The sequence below is a fragment of the Penaeus vannamei genome, chromosome 25 (assembly GCF_042767895.1).
Source record: "Penaeus vannamei isolate JL-2024 chromosome 25, ASM4276789v1, whole genome shotgun sequence".
Lineage (NCBI taxonomy): Eukaryota > Metazoa > Arthropoda > Malacostraca > Decapoda > Penaeidae > Penaeus > Penaeus vannamei.
The window spans coordinates 34,602,059-34,622,421 of NC_091573.1; the positions used below are offsets into that span (position 1 = coordinate 34,602,059).

Below are 20,363 nucleotides of genomic sequence, written 5' to 3' on the forward strand. Positions count from 1 at the left end.
CCCCCTCCCAATAAAACAGACACCACGCAGTCCCCGCACATACACATCCATCCATCCACTCCCCCATCCATCCATAAAGACATACACACACATCCATCCAAATAACGCACACAAATAATAAATAAATCACACCCAACACAAGCACAATACCCGCCCCCCCCCTCCTCCTTCACCAGGCCTCTTCTGACGGAGGAGATCGTGAACGGAGGCCCTACGACCCTCGCCTCTCCGATAACCGACGCCGCGGCACGCAATTCTGAGCACGGCGTCGCGACCCCCGTCTCTCTTTCGCTCATCTCTTCCCTCGTTTCCGTTGGTTTATCTACTTATCTGTCTATCTACGTGCATGTCTGTCTATTTGTCTGTCTGTTTACCTGTCGACTTTCCTTCCCCCTTCCCTGTTTCCCTCCTTACCCACCTTCCCCTCCCCTTCCTACCCTCCCCACCTCCTTTCCCTTCCCCCTTACTTCCCTTCCCCACTTCCCACCTCCCACCCCTCCCCCTTTCTACCCCACACCCCCTCCCTCCCCCCTTTTCCCCTATAGCACAGTAGCCTAACAACCTAACAAACGGGCAGGTCGTTAGGGCTATTGTGCACCCCAACAAGCTCTCTCTCTCTCTCTCTCTCTCTTTACCCGTCCACCACCGCCCGTCCCCCCCCTCCCCCCGCCCCCCCGCTTTCCCTGGGCGTCTTCGGGCGGGCGCGTGTCGTTGCACATCTGTCACAACAAGGCGGGAGATGGAAAAAAGGGGGAAGATTGGATTATTGCAACGAAAGGCGGCCGGTCTCCGAATCCGAATCTCCGCTGGATGAATGGGCGGGGGGGGGGGGGGGGGAGATTGGAAGGGCGGCGCTCGGGCTCTGCCTTCGCTCTTTAGGTGGTTGGGCTTCGTCTTCCTGGGGCGTGGAGGGGATTCGTTTGCGGGAATTACATTCGCTCTTCCTCACTCTTCATTTCTCTCTCTCTCGCACTCACACAGACAGACTGACTGACACACACATACATATCTATGTATAGTATATACAAATACATTTACAAACACACATATATAATATATACACACACATTCACACACACACACACACACACACCCAAACGCATAAAGAACCCCCCCCCAAAAAAAAAAAAAAAAAAAAAGATCCCATCAGCATAACCGCAGCAACAACTCCCCCCCCCCCGCCCACTTCTCTCCCTTCCACCTGGACGCCCGCGCTCTCACCTCGCCAATGGGATGGGAGAGGAGCAAGGGGAATACCGGGAGGAGAGGAATGGAGAGAAGAGGAGAGGGGGAAAGAGAGAATAAGAGTGGAATAAAAAAAAAAAAGGAGAGGGGAGGAGAGAGGAAATAGAGAGAATGAAATAAAGAAAGGAGAGGGAGAGGAGAGAGGAGAAAGGGAATAAAGAGAGGGGAGAGGGGGAAAAAGGAAAGTAACATGCTGACGCTAAAGGATTAGACAGGGGAAGGACACAAGAATAATGAAAGGGAAGGAGAGAGATAAGGGAAAGGCAACCGAGAAAAAAAAAAAAAAAACACGAGAAACGAGAGAAAAAGAAAGTAATAAGAAGAGAGCGAAAACCAAAACCAGACAGAACAGGCGAATAGAGAGAGAGAATAAAAAAAAAACACGAAAAAAGAGGAGAGACGAAGGGAGAGCAAAGTAGCCAGAGAGAGGTAATCTAAACTTGAGTTGTATCCTCAACAAGTGATAAAACCTCTCCTATAACCGTCGCTCTCTAAGGCACGGCACACACACCGCCGAATTGTGCCTTTCTCTCGTTCTTATACCTTGGACTTGCCACAAAAAAAGAGAAAAAAAGAAATAAAAAAAGAAAAAAGGAAAAAAAAGTACGTATTTTTTCCCATAATGATTCGCCCGTCGGCAGCCCATACCCCCCCCCCCCCAAAAAAAAAAAAAAAGACCTACCGAACGATACTTACAGCGCTTTCTTATCTCGCATTCCCCCCCTCCTCCCTCCCTCCCCCTTTACCTACCGACCCTATCACCCCCTTACCCTCCCCTCCTCCTGGCCTCCCACCGCCACCGGACGACACCAATGAACATAAAAATATGAATAACGACCTTCACGAGCCTCTCCCTCCCCTTCCCTCCCCCACTCCCCCTCCTCCCCTGGACAGCTCAGGGACCTATCCCTCCTCCCCTACCCCCTCCCCCCTCCCCCCAATCCCGTAACATCTAATGAAGAAGCAAAATCGGAGAGTAAATGGAGACAATGCGCTGCTTGCTTGTTACTCGGCGGCACGTCACATCTCTCTTCTGTGTGTGTGTGTGTGTGTGTGTGTGTGTGTGTGTGTGTGTGTGTGTGTGTGTGTGTGTGTGTGTGTGTGTGTGTGTGTGTGTGTGTGAGAGAGAGAGAGAGAGAGAGAGAGAGAGAGAGAGAGAGAGAGAGAGAGAGAGAGAGAGAGAGAGAACCACCACAATTAAAAAAAAAAAAAAAAGAAGAGAGGAAGACTGAATACCCACACGTGACAGCAGGAAGTCCCCCCACCCCACCCCACCCATAAACTCCCCCCCCAGCCCCCCCCCCGTACCCTCCACCCTGCCGAAGGAGACGCAACGCCCGCCGCCGCCTCTGCGTGTACAGCCCCGTCGGTGCCTTCGCGCGGAGCTAAGGCGAGTGTGGGAGTTTTCTATCCAGGAAAGACACCTAGTTGGAAGGTGGGGGGGGTAAGATATCTCGCTCTCCGTGGGTGGGAGGGAGGGAGGGAGGGAGAGAGAGAGAGAGAGGGGAGGGAGGAGAGGGAGGGAGGAAGGGAGGGGGAGAGAGAGAGAAAGAGAGAGAGAGAGAGAGAGAGAGAGAGAGAGAGAGAGAGAGAGAGAGAGAGAGAGAGAGAGAGAGAGAGAGAGAGAGAGAGAGAGGGAGAGAGAGAAGAGAGAAGAGAGAGAGAGAGAGAGAGAGAGACGATGAACCATTCCACCAAAACAAACTGACAGTCTTACGGAACTAATCAAACTGCGACAGCATATAACATCCCAAAGTTTCCCCACAAAGAGTTTCACACACACACACACACACACGCTCACACACACACACACACACACACACACACACGCCCCCCCCCCCCAGAAAAAAAAAATCGAAAAATAATAATCCTCATCCATCCGTTAACCCGCCCCCCCCCTAAAATATAAATTTCAACTTTTTTTCCTAAACCAATTCAAAAACGATGAATAAAAAAAAGAAAAAAAATTATAATAGAAAGAAAACCCATCCACGATCGACCGAGTTTCGATCTCTCTCCTCCCTCCCACCCTCCCTTCCCTTTTCCCCCTATCCACCCTTTTCACCCGTACCCAAACGCCATCTCCCGGCGACCGAAGCAATTAAAATCCCCGGATGCTCGCCCGCCCACGACACGACGCCCACTCGACGGAGAAGGCGAATCATAATAATAATGGGAGAATCGCCCGTCTTCTCATGCGGTCAACCTGGCATATGCGCATCACGGGGGGAGCGGAGAGCTAGGAGGGGGGTGGGTGGGGGGGTGGGGGGGAAAGCAGGAGGGGGGGGGAGGAGAGCGGCGGCCTAAAGCAGAAGAGCCCGAGAGCAGAAACGTTTAAAAAAAAACAAACTTCAAAACCTTCACGGAAGAGAGAAAGGCAGGGAAAAGTTAGCAAGAAAAAACAAAATAAAAGAACAAGTAGGAAAAAAAACGGGAAAAAAAAGATTGCCACAGCGCCATGAATAGCAATATCTCCCCCCCCCCATCCCCGCCTATCTTCACCACCCCACCCCCACCCCCGAGTCCTAGCAGCAGCCAGGCCGCTTATCTAACTCCGGGAAATCAATAAATTTGCCCCGAAACAGCTGTTGGTGCAGAGGTATGTGGGCGGGTGTGGTGGCAACCTCTTTTCCCCCCCCTCTTCTCTCCCCACCCGCGCCACTTCGTACCCAGGTGTTGTCCAACGGGCGTCCCTCCCGTCTTCTTCTTCTTTCCATTAATCTCTTTCCTCCGTTTATCTAATTTTTTTTTCTTTTCCACCTTTTCGTGTTCACTTTCTTGATTCTCGTATCGTTTCTCTTTGTTTTGCACTTTCTTTTTCGTCCTTCTCTATTCTTTTCTCTTTGTTTTCACTCTCTTAATTATCGTCTCCTTTATCTATCCTTTCTCTTTGTTTTTCTCTTTCTTGATTTTAGTCTTCGTTCGCTCGCTCTTCCCTTTCTTATCTGTCCATTTTCCTTTGTCGCTTAATTCCCTTTCTTTCCGTTTGATAAAGTTTAACTGATGTCAGTATTGGAGAAAATTTAAGAGGGACAGAGAGGGAAAGAATAAAAAATGGAGATAGAGAAGATATAAGACTTTAAAAATAAGAAAGAAAAAAGGTAACTGGAGTAAGACCGCGGAGAGAGAGAGAGAGAGAGAGAGAGAGAGAGAGAGAGAGAGAGAGAGAGAGAGAGAGAGAGAGAGAGAGAGAGAGAGAGAGAGAGAGAGAGCGAGAGCGAGAGCGAGAGCGAGAGCGAGAGCGAGAGCGAGAGCGAGAGCGAGAGCGAGAGCGAGAGCGAGAGCGAGAGCGAGAGCAAGAGCGAGAGAGAGACAGACAGAGACAGAGAGATCACAAACAGAAAAAGACCGAGAAGAAACAGCGACAATCATAATAACAATAATAACTACAATAAATCATAACAATAACAACAACAAAATAAAAACAACAATAATATCGAAACGCTATCTAACAGAGGAACCCCCTTACAACACCGTGCCTCTTCCGAGCGGCGGGCGTGGGCGTGGGGCGGCGGCCGTTGTCGTCGCAGGTCCGCCCCATCGCGAGTCCCCGCCGCGCCCCAACAGCCCGCCCGCCGCCCTCGCCCCAACAGCCCGCCCGCCGCCCTCGCCTTCCACGGGGCAGACTTTTTAATTTCCGGAGAAAACGAAGTAGCCGAACGCCTCATATTCGCACACTGCTATATATAGACACACGCACACCTTGCGGTAACGCCGTGTATTTTCCGCTGCGAAGACGAGACAGAAGAGTGTTATCGAAACGCCGTGGTTTGTTATGCAACATAAAACATTCTAAGTCTGTCAGGTTATTCAAAACATTCTAAGTCTGATAGTTTTTTTTCACTGTCAGGATATTAAAAACATTCTCAGTCTGTTTTTTTTTTTATTTACTGTCAGGATATTAAAAACATTCTGTCTTATAGTTTGTTTGTTTTTTTAACTGTCAGGATATTAAAAAACATTTTAAGTCTTATAGATTGTTTGTTTTTTTCACTGTCAGGATATTAAAAACCTTCTAAGTCTCATATTTTCTTCACTGTCAGGATATTAAAAACATTCTAAATATCATAGTTTTTTCAGTCAGGATATTCGCTTTGATAAAGTAATGTCGACCTTTTCCTTCACGTTTCTCTTATTCTTCTTATCCCGCAAAGAGAAAAAAAAAAAAAAAAAAAAAAAAAAAACGCCTTCTTGCTTTCTATTTTTACCACGCGTAAATTTTCACGCTCAACCTTTACCTGGGAAAGAAAAGGCCGTCGGAAATGTCTCGCTGGCCTTCAGGATCCTAAATATAGCGTAATCCGTTTCGGAATCCTTAACGTATTCTCTCGGAATCACGCTACACGGGAAGTTGGGTTTCTTGTTTCGAAATTACTCATGTTTAGAACTGACAAAGGTAAATTTGGAAAAAAGAAGTCGCCACCAACGCTCTTCGGGACGAAACTAGATGCGTTCGATTTCTATAGTTTTGGTTCGGTTGACTCTGGTGTTCGCTTCCATCGGAAATGGCTAGAGTGTCTTTTCCATACCGGGGTTGCGCCACTCTTGATATAATGCATGTGCACTATGGAATTCTCGTTCTCCGCTGTAATCACGGTACCGATTTAGTCACAATATTGTTTAATGTGTCGCATGTTGGTCAGTACAAGGTCTATATAAGTACTTATATAGACCTTGGGTCAGGATTCCCGCAGCTCCCGTGCGAATCTAACCACGTTTTATTATTTTTATTCATATTAAAAATTAAATAACTTCGTTATTATTAATTTGCGAGACAAGTTTATTTGATGAAAAGTGATTGTTAATTAAATATCTTCAAGACTATAAGGTTAGTTTTGGTCGATTCAATGGTGACGCCTTTTTCCAATAATACCCTAACAAAAAGGCTGAGGAAAATATAATAATAATAATAATAATAATAATAATAATAATAACAAAAAAATAATAATAAACAGTAAAGAATTCTGTTCATTCATTAACTGTAATGTTTCTATTTAATAAACAATGTGTCTAAAACATCCGGTTCATATTTTTTCAAGGAATATGCTTTAGTCTACCGTCAAATCCAGTCCGTTTTCTTTCCGATGATTTTCAGCCTCTCTACGCTCTAGAGAAAACGAGACTACATTATGGGGGACTATCCCATAACCAACCGATCCCGTTTTCTTTCAAAAATATTAAATTACGTCCGCATACGTGGTCTCTTTTGTAACAGGGAATACATTGAATGCATGCACACTTTCCATACAGCTAGTATGAAAGTAAAGGTCTGATTACAACCTACCTGTATTTCTTGTAATAGCTGCGCTTTCTTTCTTCTTATGTCCAAGAGGAGTTGTTGCTCCTCTGGAGTCAGATCTGAAAAAAAAGAAAACAATATATAAGTATAACATAAAAAATAAATCGATACTACCAATCAAATCTGAGTGCAAAACCCAATTTCCTTACCCGTCAAGAACCACCTGAAGCCATCCATGACCAAAAAGCCCCAAGTCACTTCCTCCTCCTGCTGGAACACCAAAAAAAAAAAACTCTTCCAAATCAACAGGATTTACAGTAAACCGGCCACCGATCCAAAAGCACAGAAGCGAATGCTCCCGACCACCAGAGCCGTTTGACACGCGACTCTCTCCTGCGGCGCCAGCATCCGTGATCGGCCAGCGCTGGCGCCATACGAGAGGAATGTATGGGAGGAAGATGAGGACGACGAGGCCCATGACGCTCGGGGATTTCCTGCTAAGGGGATGAGTCACTTGTTTGACCTTACCTGACACACACGGCTTTCTAAGGAAGCCTTCTTACGGGGAATCAATCACGCAAATGAACTTATTAAATGATAATAAGCCTTTTATTTTCAGAATAGAGATACATAAACAAATATCATTAATTGCTGACCATAGCATTTCGTAAAGTTTGGCCTTTAATCCCTCGTGAAACTCCTCAAGAGAAAACGGAACACCAACGCCCGTCAGAGAAAACGGGATCTGGGGGTAACTTCGTAGAAAACCGTGACTCATACCCGGAATTACTAAGCGCAAGAAAAGGTTGGGCATAACAGGACCGCCTACGTCAGGTCTCGAGTAAAGATTAATGCCTACGTCATGTCTCAACAATATGAACTGATCATAAAGGGAGGGAGGGAGGGAGGGAGGGAGGGAGAGGAAGGGAGGGAGGGACGGGGAGGGGGGAGGGGAGAGAGGGAGAGGGGAGAGGGAGAGGGAGAGGGAGAGGGAGAGGGAGAGGAGAGGGAGGGAGGGTGAGAGAGAGAGAGAGAGAGAGAGAGAGAGAAGAGAGAAAGAGAAAGAGAAAGAGAGAGAGAGAGAGAGAGAAAGAGAAAGAGAAAGAGAAAGAGAAGAAGGAGAAGGAGAAGGAGAAGGAGAAGGAGAAGGAGAAGGAGAAGGAGAAGGAGAAAGAGAGAGAGAATGAGAGAGAGAGTTAATTCAACCAAACACGCTAACGAAGAGGAAAAAAAAACGCCAAAGAGCCAGAGAAAGGAAGAGAGAAAGAGTCATTACCCAGAAGGGAAACCAAAACGACCTTAATCCCCACCCATCTTGCGGCGCGCTAAAAGGTCACGTTGATAAGACCACCTCGCTAAAACGTGATAGCCTCCTTTCCTCCCGACCCCCTCCCCCGACGCCCCACTCGCCCCCGCCTATTCCAAAGCCCGCCCACCCTTCCCTTACGCCCACACGGCAAACACTCGAACCAGAACCCAATTAACGCCTATCAGAAGACCTAAAAATAAAGTTGAGATAATATGAATAAATAATTGGGAGGATGAAGCGGAAAGATGACTGAAGAAAAACAAATAAATGATAATGGAAGATAAAATATGGATAAAGGGCGAGGACAAGGAAGCTGATGATCGGAGGAATAGATGAAGTTAAAGGAAAATAAGAAGTATGGGAAGAAGGAAAAAGACGGATAAAAACATAAGCGATGACGATTTTTCTTTCGATGAGTAACACACACACAAAATAAAAATAAAAACAATATAAAACTAACACATCCCAACCCAAATAAAACACACAAAAAAAACAGACCCAAAAGACAGAGAGAAAGCAAAAAAACAAAAACCAATAAAAAACAAAGAAACAGATAAAAAAAAAAGAAGTAATCTACCACAGCTCCGGCAGCCCCATCCCCATCTCCCCCCACCCCCCCATGCCGAGAAGACACACGGAGCCGGAAAAGGGGCAGAGGCGAAGGGCAGAGGCGGTCCCGATGTGGGTCGCGGGGACATGGGCGTCGTCATTAGGCAGAGGAATGTGTGCGTCTGTCCCGGCGTGTGTGTGTGTGCGTGAGACGCCGCCAGGCCTACGCGGACACGGGAGGGGATGTCCCGCGCCCGCCGCCCACAAAGGCACCCGTCGCCTCAGACTCTCACAACTCTTATTCATCCTTCTCTCCTTCTCTGTGGGCGTAGGGGACTTAATGAGCTTATGAGAGGCAGTACGTGATGGAGAATGACTGACAGGTAGGGATAAATGAGTGGAGTGGAGATGATGTATACATGTATGTATGTATGTATATCTGTATATATGAATGTATGGATGTTTGTATGTATATACGTATGTATGTATGTATGTATGTATGTATGTATGTATGTATATATATTTGTATGTATGTATGTATGTATGTATGTATGTATGTATGTATGTATGTATGTATGTATGTATGTACGTATGTATGTTTGTACGTATGTATGTATGCACGTATGCATGTATGTATGTATTTATGTACGTATGTAAGTATGAATGTGCGGAACTGTGTATGCAAATGCCCCTGCGTGTAGGGAGGGAGAACGGGACGTGGCGAAGAATAAGTGTTTGTCCAAGGGTACGTGCGTGCGTGTGTGTGAGGCGACCGACCAGGTGTGGGTGGTGCGAGACAGAGCCCGGCCAGGATATTACTGCTCACGCCCACCCTACCCCGCCCGCCCGCACCACGCCCATCCCCTTGTTCCCCATGTGTGCCCAGCCAACACCATTCGCTTCGTCCCGTCGAGTTTCTTCAACAAAATTTCCTATGAACCTCCCCTGAACACGCCTGGTTCTTGAACAATTTCTCCTACGAACCTCCCCTGAACACGCCTGGTTCTGACACCATAGCCAATTACGAAACAAAAGACAGATATATAAACAGATAAGACAGATAGACAGATGGGTAGATAGACAGATAGAGAATCAGGATCATTAAAGAGGCAAGGGGTGTTAAGTGAGGGAAGAAGGGGGGGGGGTAATTACGATTAAAATCACTGGTTGTGGAGGAAAGGGTAGGAGGAGGATTAGGAGGAGACGAAGAAGAAGGAGGAGGAGGAAGAGGAGGAAGATTCAGAGAGAGACTTGAACGATAAAGACTTTAAAATGCCAAGGAAGGAAAAAGGCTAAAATAAACACACAAAAGGTGGAGATACAATCAGAAAAACAGTGAGAGAGAGAGAGACATAACGATCCAAAGACATACAAATAAAGAAAAAAAAGAAAAAAAGAAAAGAAGAAAACTAAAGAGAAATACAGCAAAACCCAGTAAAAAAAGACACCCCAAAAGAGAAGAGAAGTAAAGAAAAAGAGCACACACCAGCGCAGAACGGACTTCAAACGGAAGAAAAGCGAACCGAGCCACCACGCTGATGGCCCGGCCCGCCCGACGAAGAGGAGCTCCCACGGTGTATGGCCGCCCTGGACGCCCTCCCTCCCGCCCTGGACGCCCTCCCTCCCGCCCTCCCGCCCGCCCGCCCGACGCAACAGAAAGCACGTCGGCACAACAGGACGGGGTTTACGAGGGGCGCGCACGAGGTTATTGCACGTCGTCGCCGCTGCTAAAGCCTGCAGTTCCATTAGCCTTTGCAACTTGATCGCGGAAATGCAGGAAGGTACAAGGTTTTCGCAGACCCCGTTTAGTTATACACAGCGAAGAAAAATACAGCAAAACACGCACACACACACACGCACACACACACACACACACACACACACACACACACACACACACACACACACACACACACACACACACACACACACACACACACACACAAAGGGGAAAAAAAAAAAAAAAACCAAAGGGGCAGAAAACGAGATAATCAATTATTAACTTGGGCACGAGACATGGGAATCTAGGGCACAGGGGGAGGGGGAGAAGGAGGACGAAGACGAGGAAAAGGAGGAGGGGGGGAGAAGGAGAAGGAGATGGAGGAGGCGGACGGGGAGAAGGTTGGGATGGAGGAGAGAAGAGGGAGTAGGAAGGGGATAAGTAAAAAAAAGAGGGAGAGCTAAAAAGAAGATGATGACAACGAAGAAGACAAAGCAGAAGGCAAACAAAGAAGAAGAAACAACAAGACGGAGATTAATTAAGAAGGGAGAGGGAAGCTGGAGTCGGTAACGGGAGGGGAGGAGAGGGGAGGGGGGCCGTGGGGGCTGGCCAGCAGGGGTGCCTGAGTCCCGCAGAGGCACAGTATATAAATGAAGTAATAACCTACAAAACATACGCCCACCGGAACATTAACATAACTCCCGCCTCTCCCCTCGCCCGTAACGCACGCTTAATTACCAGAGTTTACCTTTGAATAAGAAAGAAACTTTTGATTGACATGTTCCATACGCGTTTTAAATCTGGCTCGCACAGTCAGCCAAAGAGCACCTAAGACATGTATGTTTGTATGCATGCAACACATGCACAAATAAATATATAATTAATAGATGGAAGGCAGCAAGGAATAAACACACACACACAAACACACACACACACACACACACACATCTAACTACCCTCTACAGACATACGTATATATATGTGTGTATGTGTATATGCATGTGCATATGTATCTGTATAAATGTATATATATATATATATACATAAATATAAATAATAATTATTGTTGTTGTTGTTGCTGTTATAACACACACACACACACACACACACACACACACACACACACACACACACACACACACACACACACACACACACACACACATACACACATACATACATACACGCATACACACATACATACATACATACATACACACACACACACACACACACATACATACATACATACATACATACATACACACACACATACACACATATATATATATACATATATATATATATATATATATATATATATATATATATGTATGTATGTATGTATACATACATACATGTATGTATGTATGTATGTATGTATGTATGTATGTATGTATGTATGTATGTGTGTGTGTGTGTGTGTGTGTATATATATATATATATATATATATATATATATATATATATATATATATATATATATATATGAAATTAGACCCCCCCCACACACACACATTTATATATTCACCAACTAATCCCAGTACTAAGCAGCAAGTAAGAGAGATGAAACGCGTCTCCTTAAATCCGAGCCACTTTGGTGAAACTTGAGACATATCAATTCACCCTCCCGTATTAACCGCACAGGCGTGTGTGCGTACTTGCGTGTCAGTGTGCGTGCCTATTTCTGTATGTACGCGTGCGTGCGTGCGAGCGTGTGTGTACGCGTCTCCATTCCCACTCCTGAAAAGGACGGAGAACCCCGTATGCAAATGACGAGAACCACTGTCGCTCTCGCAACCCACCTCCTCCCCCACCTTCGGGAGGTGGTGGAGAAAGGTGGGGCAAGTGGTGAAGGTGGGGGAGGAAGAAGGGGCAAGTGGTGGAGGTGGGGGAGGAAGGCGGGGCAAGTGGTGGAGGTGGGGGGAGGAAGGTGGGGCAAGTGTTGGAGGTAGAGGAGGAAGGTGGGGCAAGTGGTGGAGGTGGGGGAGGAAGGTGGGGCAAGTGGTGGCGGTGGTGGAGAAAGGTGGGGCAAGTGGTGAAGGTGGGGGAGGAAGAAGGGGCAAGTGGTGGAGGTGGGGGAGGAAGGCGGGGCAAGTGGTGGAGGTGGGGCAAGTGGTGGAGGTGGCGCAAGTGGTGGAGGTTGGGGAAAGAAGGTAGAGCAAGAAGTAGAGATGGTGTTATGTGCGTAAGGGGGCGGCGTTGTTGTCAGTCCCGGTAATCAAACGATGGCACCCTCCTCCTGACCCGACGCCGCGACGCCACCGCCCTCACTCGAACGACACCCCGCCGAGAATGGCCGGCGAGAGAGGCTGATACTCCCACCCCGTTACGCACGTAATATGAACATTTCCCTGACATACGAGAAATGAATAAAAAAAGGAAAAAAAAAGAAAAGAAGAGAAAAAAAAGTTAACGAATAACTCCGTGAATACGCAAGTGGTGTATATGCGAATGATTTAAGCTACACACCAAGCCAGCTTATAAAAAGTGGAGCGCTTTCGGGCCACGGACGAGACAACGTACTGTCCGTATCACACATCGAGGCACCGGCAGCTGAATGAGGCATGTGGATGACACTTGTTCACCGCAAGTGCAAGCATGTGTTGGTGTATGTACGTAGATTATTTGTGTGTGTGTGTGTGTGTGTGTGTGTGTGTGTGTGTGTGTGTGTGTGTGTGTGTGTGTGTGTGTGTGTGTGTGTGTGTGTGTGTGTGTGTGTGTGTGTGTGTGTGGTGTGTGTGTGTGTGTGTGTGTGTGTGTGTGTGTGTGTGTGTGTGTGTGTGTGAGTGAGTGTGTGTGAGTGAGAGTGAGTGAGTGAGTGAGTGAGTGAGTGAGGAGTGAGAGTGAGAGTGAGAGTGAGAGTGAGAGAGAGAGAGAGAGAGAGAGAGAGAGAGAGAGAGAGAGAGAGAGAGAGAGAGAGAGAGAGAGAGAGAGAGAGAGAGAGAGAGAGAGAGAGAGAGAGAGAGAGAGAGAGGGACACACAGAAAAAAGACAGAGAGAGAAAGAAAATGAGTGAGAAAAAGACAAAGAGAGAGAAAGTAAGTGAATATAAGAGACGAGGAAGGGAGGGCAGTACAGAGGGGAGGGGGAGAGAGGGACAGGAAGGAGGAGGGAGAGAAAGGGTGACAGAACGACGGTGAAAGTAACGCTCATTACAATATCCGAGCAGCAAGAGACGCTCGCGGCGACGCTGTCCTGACACGCCAGTCGGCCGCGGGAGTGACAGCCAACACTTTCACGCGCTGTCAACTCCGAGAAAGAGAGAAAGAAAGGAAGAATAAAGAGAGAAAGGCCAGAATAAGGAAAGACAGAAGATAAGAATAAAAAAGAGAAAGACCAGAGGAAAGAAAGAAAAAATAAAAAGAGAAAGAAAGAAAGAAAGAATAAAAAGAGAAAGAAAGAAAGGAAAATAAAAAGAGAAAGACCAGAAGAGAGAAAGAATAAAAAGAGAAAGACCAGAGGAAAGAAAGAAAGAAAGACAGAATAAAAAGAGAAAAAGAAAGAAGGAGAGAAAGAATAAAAAGAGAAAGACCAGATGAAAGAAAGAATAAAAAGAGAAAGACCAGAGGAAAGAAAGAAAGAAAGAAAGAATAAAAAGAGAAAGACCAGAGGAAAGATATAAATAAGAAAGAAAGAATAAAAAGAGAAAGACCAGAGGAAAGAAAGAAAGAAAGAAAGAAAGAAAGAATAAAAAGAGAAAGACCAGAATAAAGAAAGATATAAAGAAGGAAAGAATAAAAAGAGAAAGACCAGAGGAAAGAAAGAAAGAATGAAAAGAGAAAGACCAGATGAAAGAAAAAAAAAAAAAAACATGAATATGTAAATCAATAAAAATGGCGAGGCGGAATGACACACCGAAGAAATCTAACGTCGTAATGAAGACAACGACAATTTTAAAAAAGGAGAAAGAGAGGCACAAAGACGAGAGAAGAAATGCGGCGAGACGGAGAGAACAGGAGGAGGGAGAACCAAGCAGGAGATGCCGCGGAGAGTTCCTTCGCCGACTTAGCAGAGGTCGTCGTGGCGTCGGGACTTCGCCAGAGGTCGCCCTGGGGGAAGCGTGGGAGGCGTGTGGGAGGGTGATGCGGGCAGTCTGGGAGGCGGGGGTGCGAGGGCGGCGGGGGCGGGGTGCAAGGGCGGCGAAGGATGGGATGCGAAGGCAGCGAGGGCGGCGTGGGAGGGGGGAAGAGATAGGCGGGGGCGGCCGCCAGAGTGGGAACAGAGGTGTGGGAGCCCCGAAAGCAACGACCTGTTCCGGAACGTAATGGCGAGAAAGGTCAGAGGCGTCATTATCGCCGGGGTCAAAGGTCGCGTGGCTCCGCGAATCGGACACACGCTAACAAGGGAATTAATCAGCCGACGCTCGGGAAGCGGGAGCGCGGCCGTTCCCAGCGCTCGACGCCAATCGCGGAGGAGGGGGTGGGGCAGGAGGGGGAGGAAGGGGTGGGGCAGGAGAGGGGAGGAGGGGAGGGGGAAGAGGAGGAGAAGGAAAAATAGGAGGAGGTGGAGTAGGGAGGAGAAGGGGAGGGGGAGGGGGAGGTGGTAGTAGAAGGAAGAAGTGGAAGGAGGAAGAGGAGGAGAAAGGAAGAAGAAGAAGAAGAAGAAGAAAAAGAAGAAGAAGAAGAACAAAAAGAAGAAGAAGAAGAAGAAGAAGAAGAAGAAGAAGAAGAAGAAGAAAGAAGAAAAAGAAGAAGAAGAAGAAGAAGAGGAGGGGAAACAGGAAATGGAGGTAGGAGGAGGAAGAATAGGAGAAGGAAGGGGAGGATGAGTAGGAGGAGGAGGAGGAGGAGGAAGAGGAAGAAGTAGAAGAGGCAGAGGCGGAAGGAGAGGAGGACGAAGAAAAAAAAAAAAGAAGAGGACCAGCAAGAAATAGAGATAGGAAGAGTACGAAGAAGAAGAGGACGGAAAGAAGATAAGACTGAACAATTTAAAGAAAGCGAAACTTAAACACACGCCCACGCCCACGCCCTCCGAAACCTCCCCCCCCACCCCACCCCACCCTCGAAGGACTCGAACAACACTCCGAAGCATTCCTCCGACCCTGTCCTCCGCGCACACCCGGCCCATCAAACGCACCGGGAAAGAAGTGACGTTCGTGTAGACGTTCGTGTAGATGTTCGTGTAGACGTTCGCGTGGACGTTCGTGTAGACTTTCGCGTAGACGTTCGAGTAGACGTTCGTGTAGACGTTCGAGTAGAAGTTCGTGTAGACGTTCGTGTAGACGTTCGTGTAGACGTTCGTGTAGACGTTCGTGTGGACGTTCGTGTGGACGTTCGTGTAGACTTTCGCGTGGACGTTCGTGTGGACGTTCGCGTAGACGTTCGTGTGGACGTTCGTGTGGACGTTCGTGTGGACGTTCGTGTAGACGTTCGTGTGGACGTTCGTGTAGACGTTCGTGTGGACGTTCGGGTAGACGTTCGCGTAGACGTTCGTGTAGACGTTCGTGAAGACGTTCGCGTGGACGTTCGCGTAGACGTTCGTGAAGACGTTCGTGTGGACGTTCGTGTGGACGTTCGTGTAGACGTTCGTGAAGACGTTCGCGTGGACGTTCGTGTAGACGTTCGCGTGGACGTTCGCGTGGACGTTCGCGTGGACGTTCGTGTAGACGTTCGTGTAGACGTTCGCGTAGACGTTCGTGTAGCTGCGTCCACCGCTAACGAACCCCGCACTCCACTCGCCAACTAACTAGCGCCCTAATGACGCCCGCAATTACCCGCTGCACCCACGCTCCGATTCCCCGTCGCTTCTCTTGTCTTCTCCCCCGCTTCTCTCTGTCTCCCTTCGTTTCTCTGGTATTCGTATGCGCTTTTCCTCTTTTACTTTACTCTCTTCAACGTCTTGTTTCCTTTGCATTCATTTAATCTCGCAACAAAAACAAAAATAGATCCTATCACCCTTTTCCTTTTCCTCCTCCTCTCTCCCCTCTCCCTCTCCTTCACTCTTCCTCTCTCTCTCTCCTCACTCACTCCCGTTCCCTTCTCTCCTCTCTCTCCCCCACCATCTTTCTATCCCCCCTCCCTTTCCCCATTCCTCTCTCCCTCACCCTATTTCCTACTCTCCCTCCTCCTTCTCCCTTCCTCCCTCCCCTTCCCCCGTTTCTCCCTCACCCTATTTCCTACCCTTCTTCCCTCCTCCTCTTCCACCCCCCCACCACCCAAAAACCCACCCTCTTTCCCCTCCCTTCCTTCCCTCCTCCCTTCCATCCTACCCACCCACCCACCTACCCACCCACCCAAATCACACCTCTTTCCTCACTTCCTTCCAACCCACCCACTCCGCACTCTACCCACCTACTTTGCACCTATCCTACTGCCCACTCCACCCCCATCCCCCTTCAAGCTAGTCCAAACAGTCCGTCAGCGCGGAGCACAATGTGACAAGCGGTCAGAAATATGCAGCGGTCAGCCCCCGACGCAAGGCGCACACACACACACACACACACGCACACACACAACACGGGGCGCCCTCCCTGGCCCGACGGCGTTGTTCGCATACCACGCCTTTCTCCTAATTCTCCCTTCTTCTCCTTGTCCTCATTTTTCTTGCCCTTGTCCTCGCTCGCCATTACCCTTACGAGGACCGAGTTATGATCATCGTTAAAATGTTGTCAATTCATCTTGTCAACTGCGTTATCACTATCGCTATAGTTATCATTATTGGCATTTATGTTATAATCAATAGGTTAATTACCACGTCCGCTAATGGCCTTACTTAAATAATTTCCATCGCATAATAACCACTTCCACAACGTATATTCCTATTACCATTCGACGTGTTAAAATATCCTTCGCGCAATCATACCATCATTACTGTCAATCTTCCCCTTTTCCCTCTCCCATCCCACCTCCCTCCCTCCCTTCTCTATCTCTCTCTCTCCCCTGATTCGCTTTCATTATTTTCCATCATCTCATTTATCCCATTACGCCCCTCCCCCCCTTTACATAACCGTCCCCCTTCGCGTCCTCGAGTCCACGCACACAATCGGAGTCCCTGGCAGATCGGGAGCAGAGGGCCCGCGGCGGACGTCAAGGGGGAGCTCGACGGACACTCGGCAGATCCTCGAAGATCCTTACGGGTATCCCGAGCCTCCTGCTATTCTTCTTGCTCCTCCTCTAATTCTTTGTCTTTCTTCTCTTCCTTCGCCTTCCTCCTCCTCCTCTTCTAATGTTCCTCGTTTCCCTTCTCCTTCTCCTCAGCCTTCTCCCTTCTCCTCCTCTTTCTCTTCTATTCTTACTCGTTTTCCTTCTCCTTCTCCTTCGTCTCCTCCTCCTCCTCCTCTTCTACTCGTTTCCCTTTCCCTTTTCCACCTCCTCCTCCCCAAAGGATCAGGATCCCCCGCCGACACTCGTGTATGGACCCCCCCCCCCCCCGGCCCTTACCTGTGAGGGCCTCAACCCATTCCCTACAAAGGGGGTTTTCACACACACAAGCACACTCGCACAAGCACACCTCAGACACCTGGCTCTCCCGCTGGGTCCTCTCTCCCTCTCTCTGTCTCTGTCTCTGTCTCTGTCTCTGTTTCTCTCTCTCTCTCTCTCTCTCTCTCTCTCTTTCTTCTCTCTTCTCTCTTCTCTCTCTCTTTCTCTCTCTCTCTCTCTTCTGCCTCTCTCTCTCTCTCTCTCTCTCTCTCGTGTCTTTACAATAACACGACGAGAACAGCCTTCCCAAAGACCGCATCGGAAACAGCCTTCAAACCACGACCGTCACAGCTGACTTGGCGATGATGACGACTTGGCGGTGATCCCTCGCGAGCCTAAATCGAGAAGGCTTCCTCAGAATCTCGTGTCTCCTTCGTGGCCTTCTCCTTCATGTAACTTTAAATACGGCGCGCACCATGCACCTCTTATGCGGCTGCTGTTGTATATATATACGCGGTCGCCCTGGTCTGATGAATGACAACGCTATGAGACGGAAGTTCAAGCAGGGATGGGAGAGGGAGGGAGAAAAAGGAGAATAAGAGGGAGAGAAGGATGGAGAGATAACAGGGCGATGTAGGGGAAGAAGAATGAAAGGAGCGCGCGCGCGCGAGAGAGAGAGAGAGAGAGAGAGAGATAGCGAGAGAGAGAGAGAGAGAGAGAGAGAGAGAGAGAGAGAGATAGCGTTAGCAGAGAGAGAGACTTAAGATGAAAAGAGATAGATGAAGATAAAGAGAGAGAGAGAGAGAGAGAGAGAGAGAGAGAGAGAGAGAGAGATAGCGAGAAGAGAGAAGAGACTTAAGATGAAAAAGAGATAGATGAAGATAAGAGAAGAGAGAGAGAACGAGGAATCGAGACTAGAGAGAGAGAGAGAGAGAGAGAGAGAGAGAGAGAGAGAGAGAGAGAGAGAGAGAGAGAGAGAGAGAGAGAGAGAGAGAGAGAGAGAGAGAGAGAGAAAGAAAGAGCGGCACGAGAAAGAGAGAGAAAAGAGAGAGCAAGCGAGACCGAGAGAGAGAGAGAAACAGAGACTGAGAAAGAGGGAGAGAGAGAGAGAGAGAGAGAGAGAGAGAGAAAGAAAGAGAGAGAAAGAGAGAGAGAGAGAGAGAGAGAGAGAGAGAGAGAGAGAGAGAGAGAGAGAGAGAGAGAGAGAGAGAGAGAGAGAGAGAGAGAGAGACAGAGAGAGAGAGAGAGGCAGAGCAAGAGACCGAGAGAAAGAGAGAGAGAGAGAGCAAGCGAGACCGAGAGAGAGAGAGAGCAAGCGTTAAGACCGAGAGAGAGAGAGAGAGAGAGCAAGCGAGGACCGAGAGAGAGAGAGAGAGCAAGCGTGAGACCGAGAGAAAGAGAGAGAGCAAGCGAGACCGAGAGAGAGAGAGAGCAAGCGAGACCGAGAGAAAGAGAGAGAGAGAGCAAGCGAGACCGAGAGAGAGAGAGAGAGAGCAAGCGAGACCGAGAGAGAGAGAGAGCAAGCGAGACCGAGAGAAAGAGAGAGAGAGAGCAAGCGAGACCGAGAGAGAGAGAGAGCAAGCGAGACCGAGAGAGAGAGAGAGAGAGAGCAAGCGAGACCGAGAGAGTAGAGAGAGAGAGAGAGAGAGAGAACTGGAGAAAGAAAGAAAGAAAAAAATCCCCCGGGTCATATGTTACTCCAGCTGAGGCACGAGATTTATCAGATGATTCTTAAAGACGAGGATGACATCTCGGGCTCGATATAGAGCTGACGAACTCATGCAAATGTAAATACACGCACTCGCTCACACTCGCAACTGGCTTTAAATACTCACGTAACATACATATACAGATGTCGTTGCTTTTTTATTTTATCTACGTAAAATACTCCTATTTATGAGGACATATGTCGTTGCTCTTTTTTTCATCTACGTAAAATAATCTAAATACTCCTATTTACGAGGGGGGAAATAGACAAATATACTAACAAAAATAAAATGAAACTGTCCTATTTTCCGGAAAGCTCGAGCACGCATTCGCACGCAGACCTAGCTAATTACCCAGCCCATGCCCCGTAATCAAGGCAGGTCGTTTTGAAAAGCAATTAAAGTATCAGAACCGACTTAGCGAAGAGTTCAGTGAATGAAAGGGATCGCCTGCACTGATTCTCGCTCTCCTGTGGCACCCTCCCTCCCCCCACCCCCCTCCACCCCAGGCCGAGAACGGGGGCAACACCGGGGGCAATTGACTCTCTTTGTCCGCCTTCCCGTTACCTTCCAGCCCGCGCCACGTGACACCTGCCCGGTGACGTCACGCCGGCCCACTCCGTCACACTTGCCACCCTTGCTTATCCTGCAATCACGCTGATCACGGTGCACCGCCTTTCGCGCCGCTGTTGCAAGTCACCCGTTTCAACACCTCATGCAAATGGCAGAATAACATGCCGGGAGCTATCCTCTGATCATCCTCTCATACCGCATAAAATTAATATAAAAAAACACCACCAACAAGTGCCTGCATATCTATGAATATAATGAAAACTGACCGTGGCATTACCTCTGGTGTTGATTGATGATGATGATGATGATGACGATAATTACGACGACAGCGAATGAGATTATGGCAACAGCCGTGAATCATTTTACTAGGAAAATATTGCGTCATCGCCCTCAACGCGGCTGCAACACAGGCATGCAACACGACACTGCGGCTGGCGTCACCACACTCCTCCGCCACGCATTCACCGTAACATCACACACAAAGAGATATATCACATATTATCCTTTTTCCTTTTCAGGGCAAAACCTGAAAAAGTAATATTCGAAATAGTCCCAAATGCGAACCGAAGGTAATATCACGGGATAAAAATAAACAACATCGCAGAACACGAATGTGAGGTTGCCATGACAACGGCCACGCTAACACACAGGTTATTCCCTG

The 20,363-nt window shown here is 48.1% G+C and overlaps 1 protein-coding gene across 3 annotated transcripts in view; it reads right to left on the reverse strand.

Moving 5' to 3' along the window:
- The window catches only part of step (cytohesin steppke), a 330,278-nt gene that overhangs the window by 112,702 nt on the left and 197,213 nt on the right, over positions 1–20,363 (reverse strand). For all 3 annotated transcript variants that reach the window (XM_070139527.1, XM_070139526.1, XM_070139524.1), the window contains exon 2: positions 6,530–6,603. In XM_070139527.1, coding sequence (XP_069995628.1) covers positions 6,530–6,603 — 74 coding nt within the window. The remainder of the gene's footprint in view (positions 1–6,529; positions 6,604–20,363) is intronic.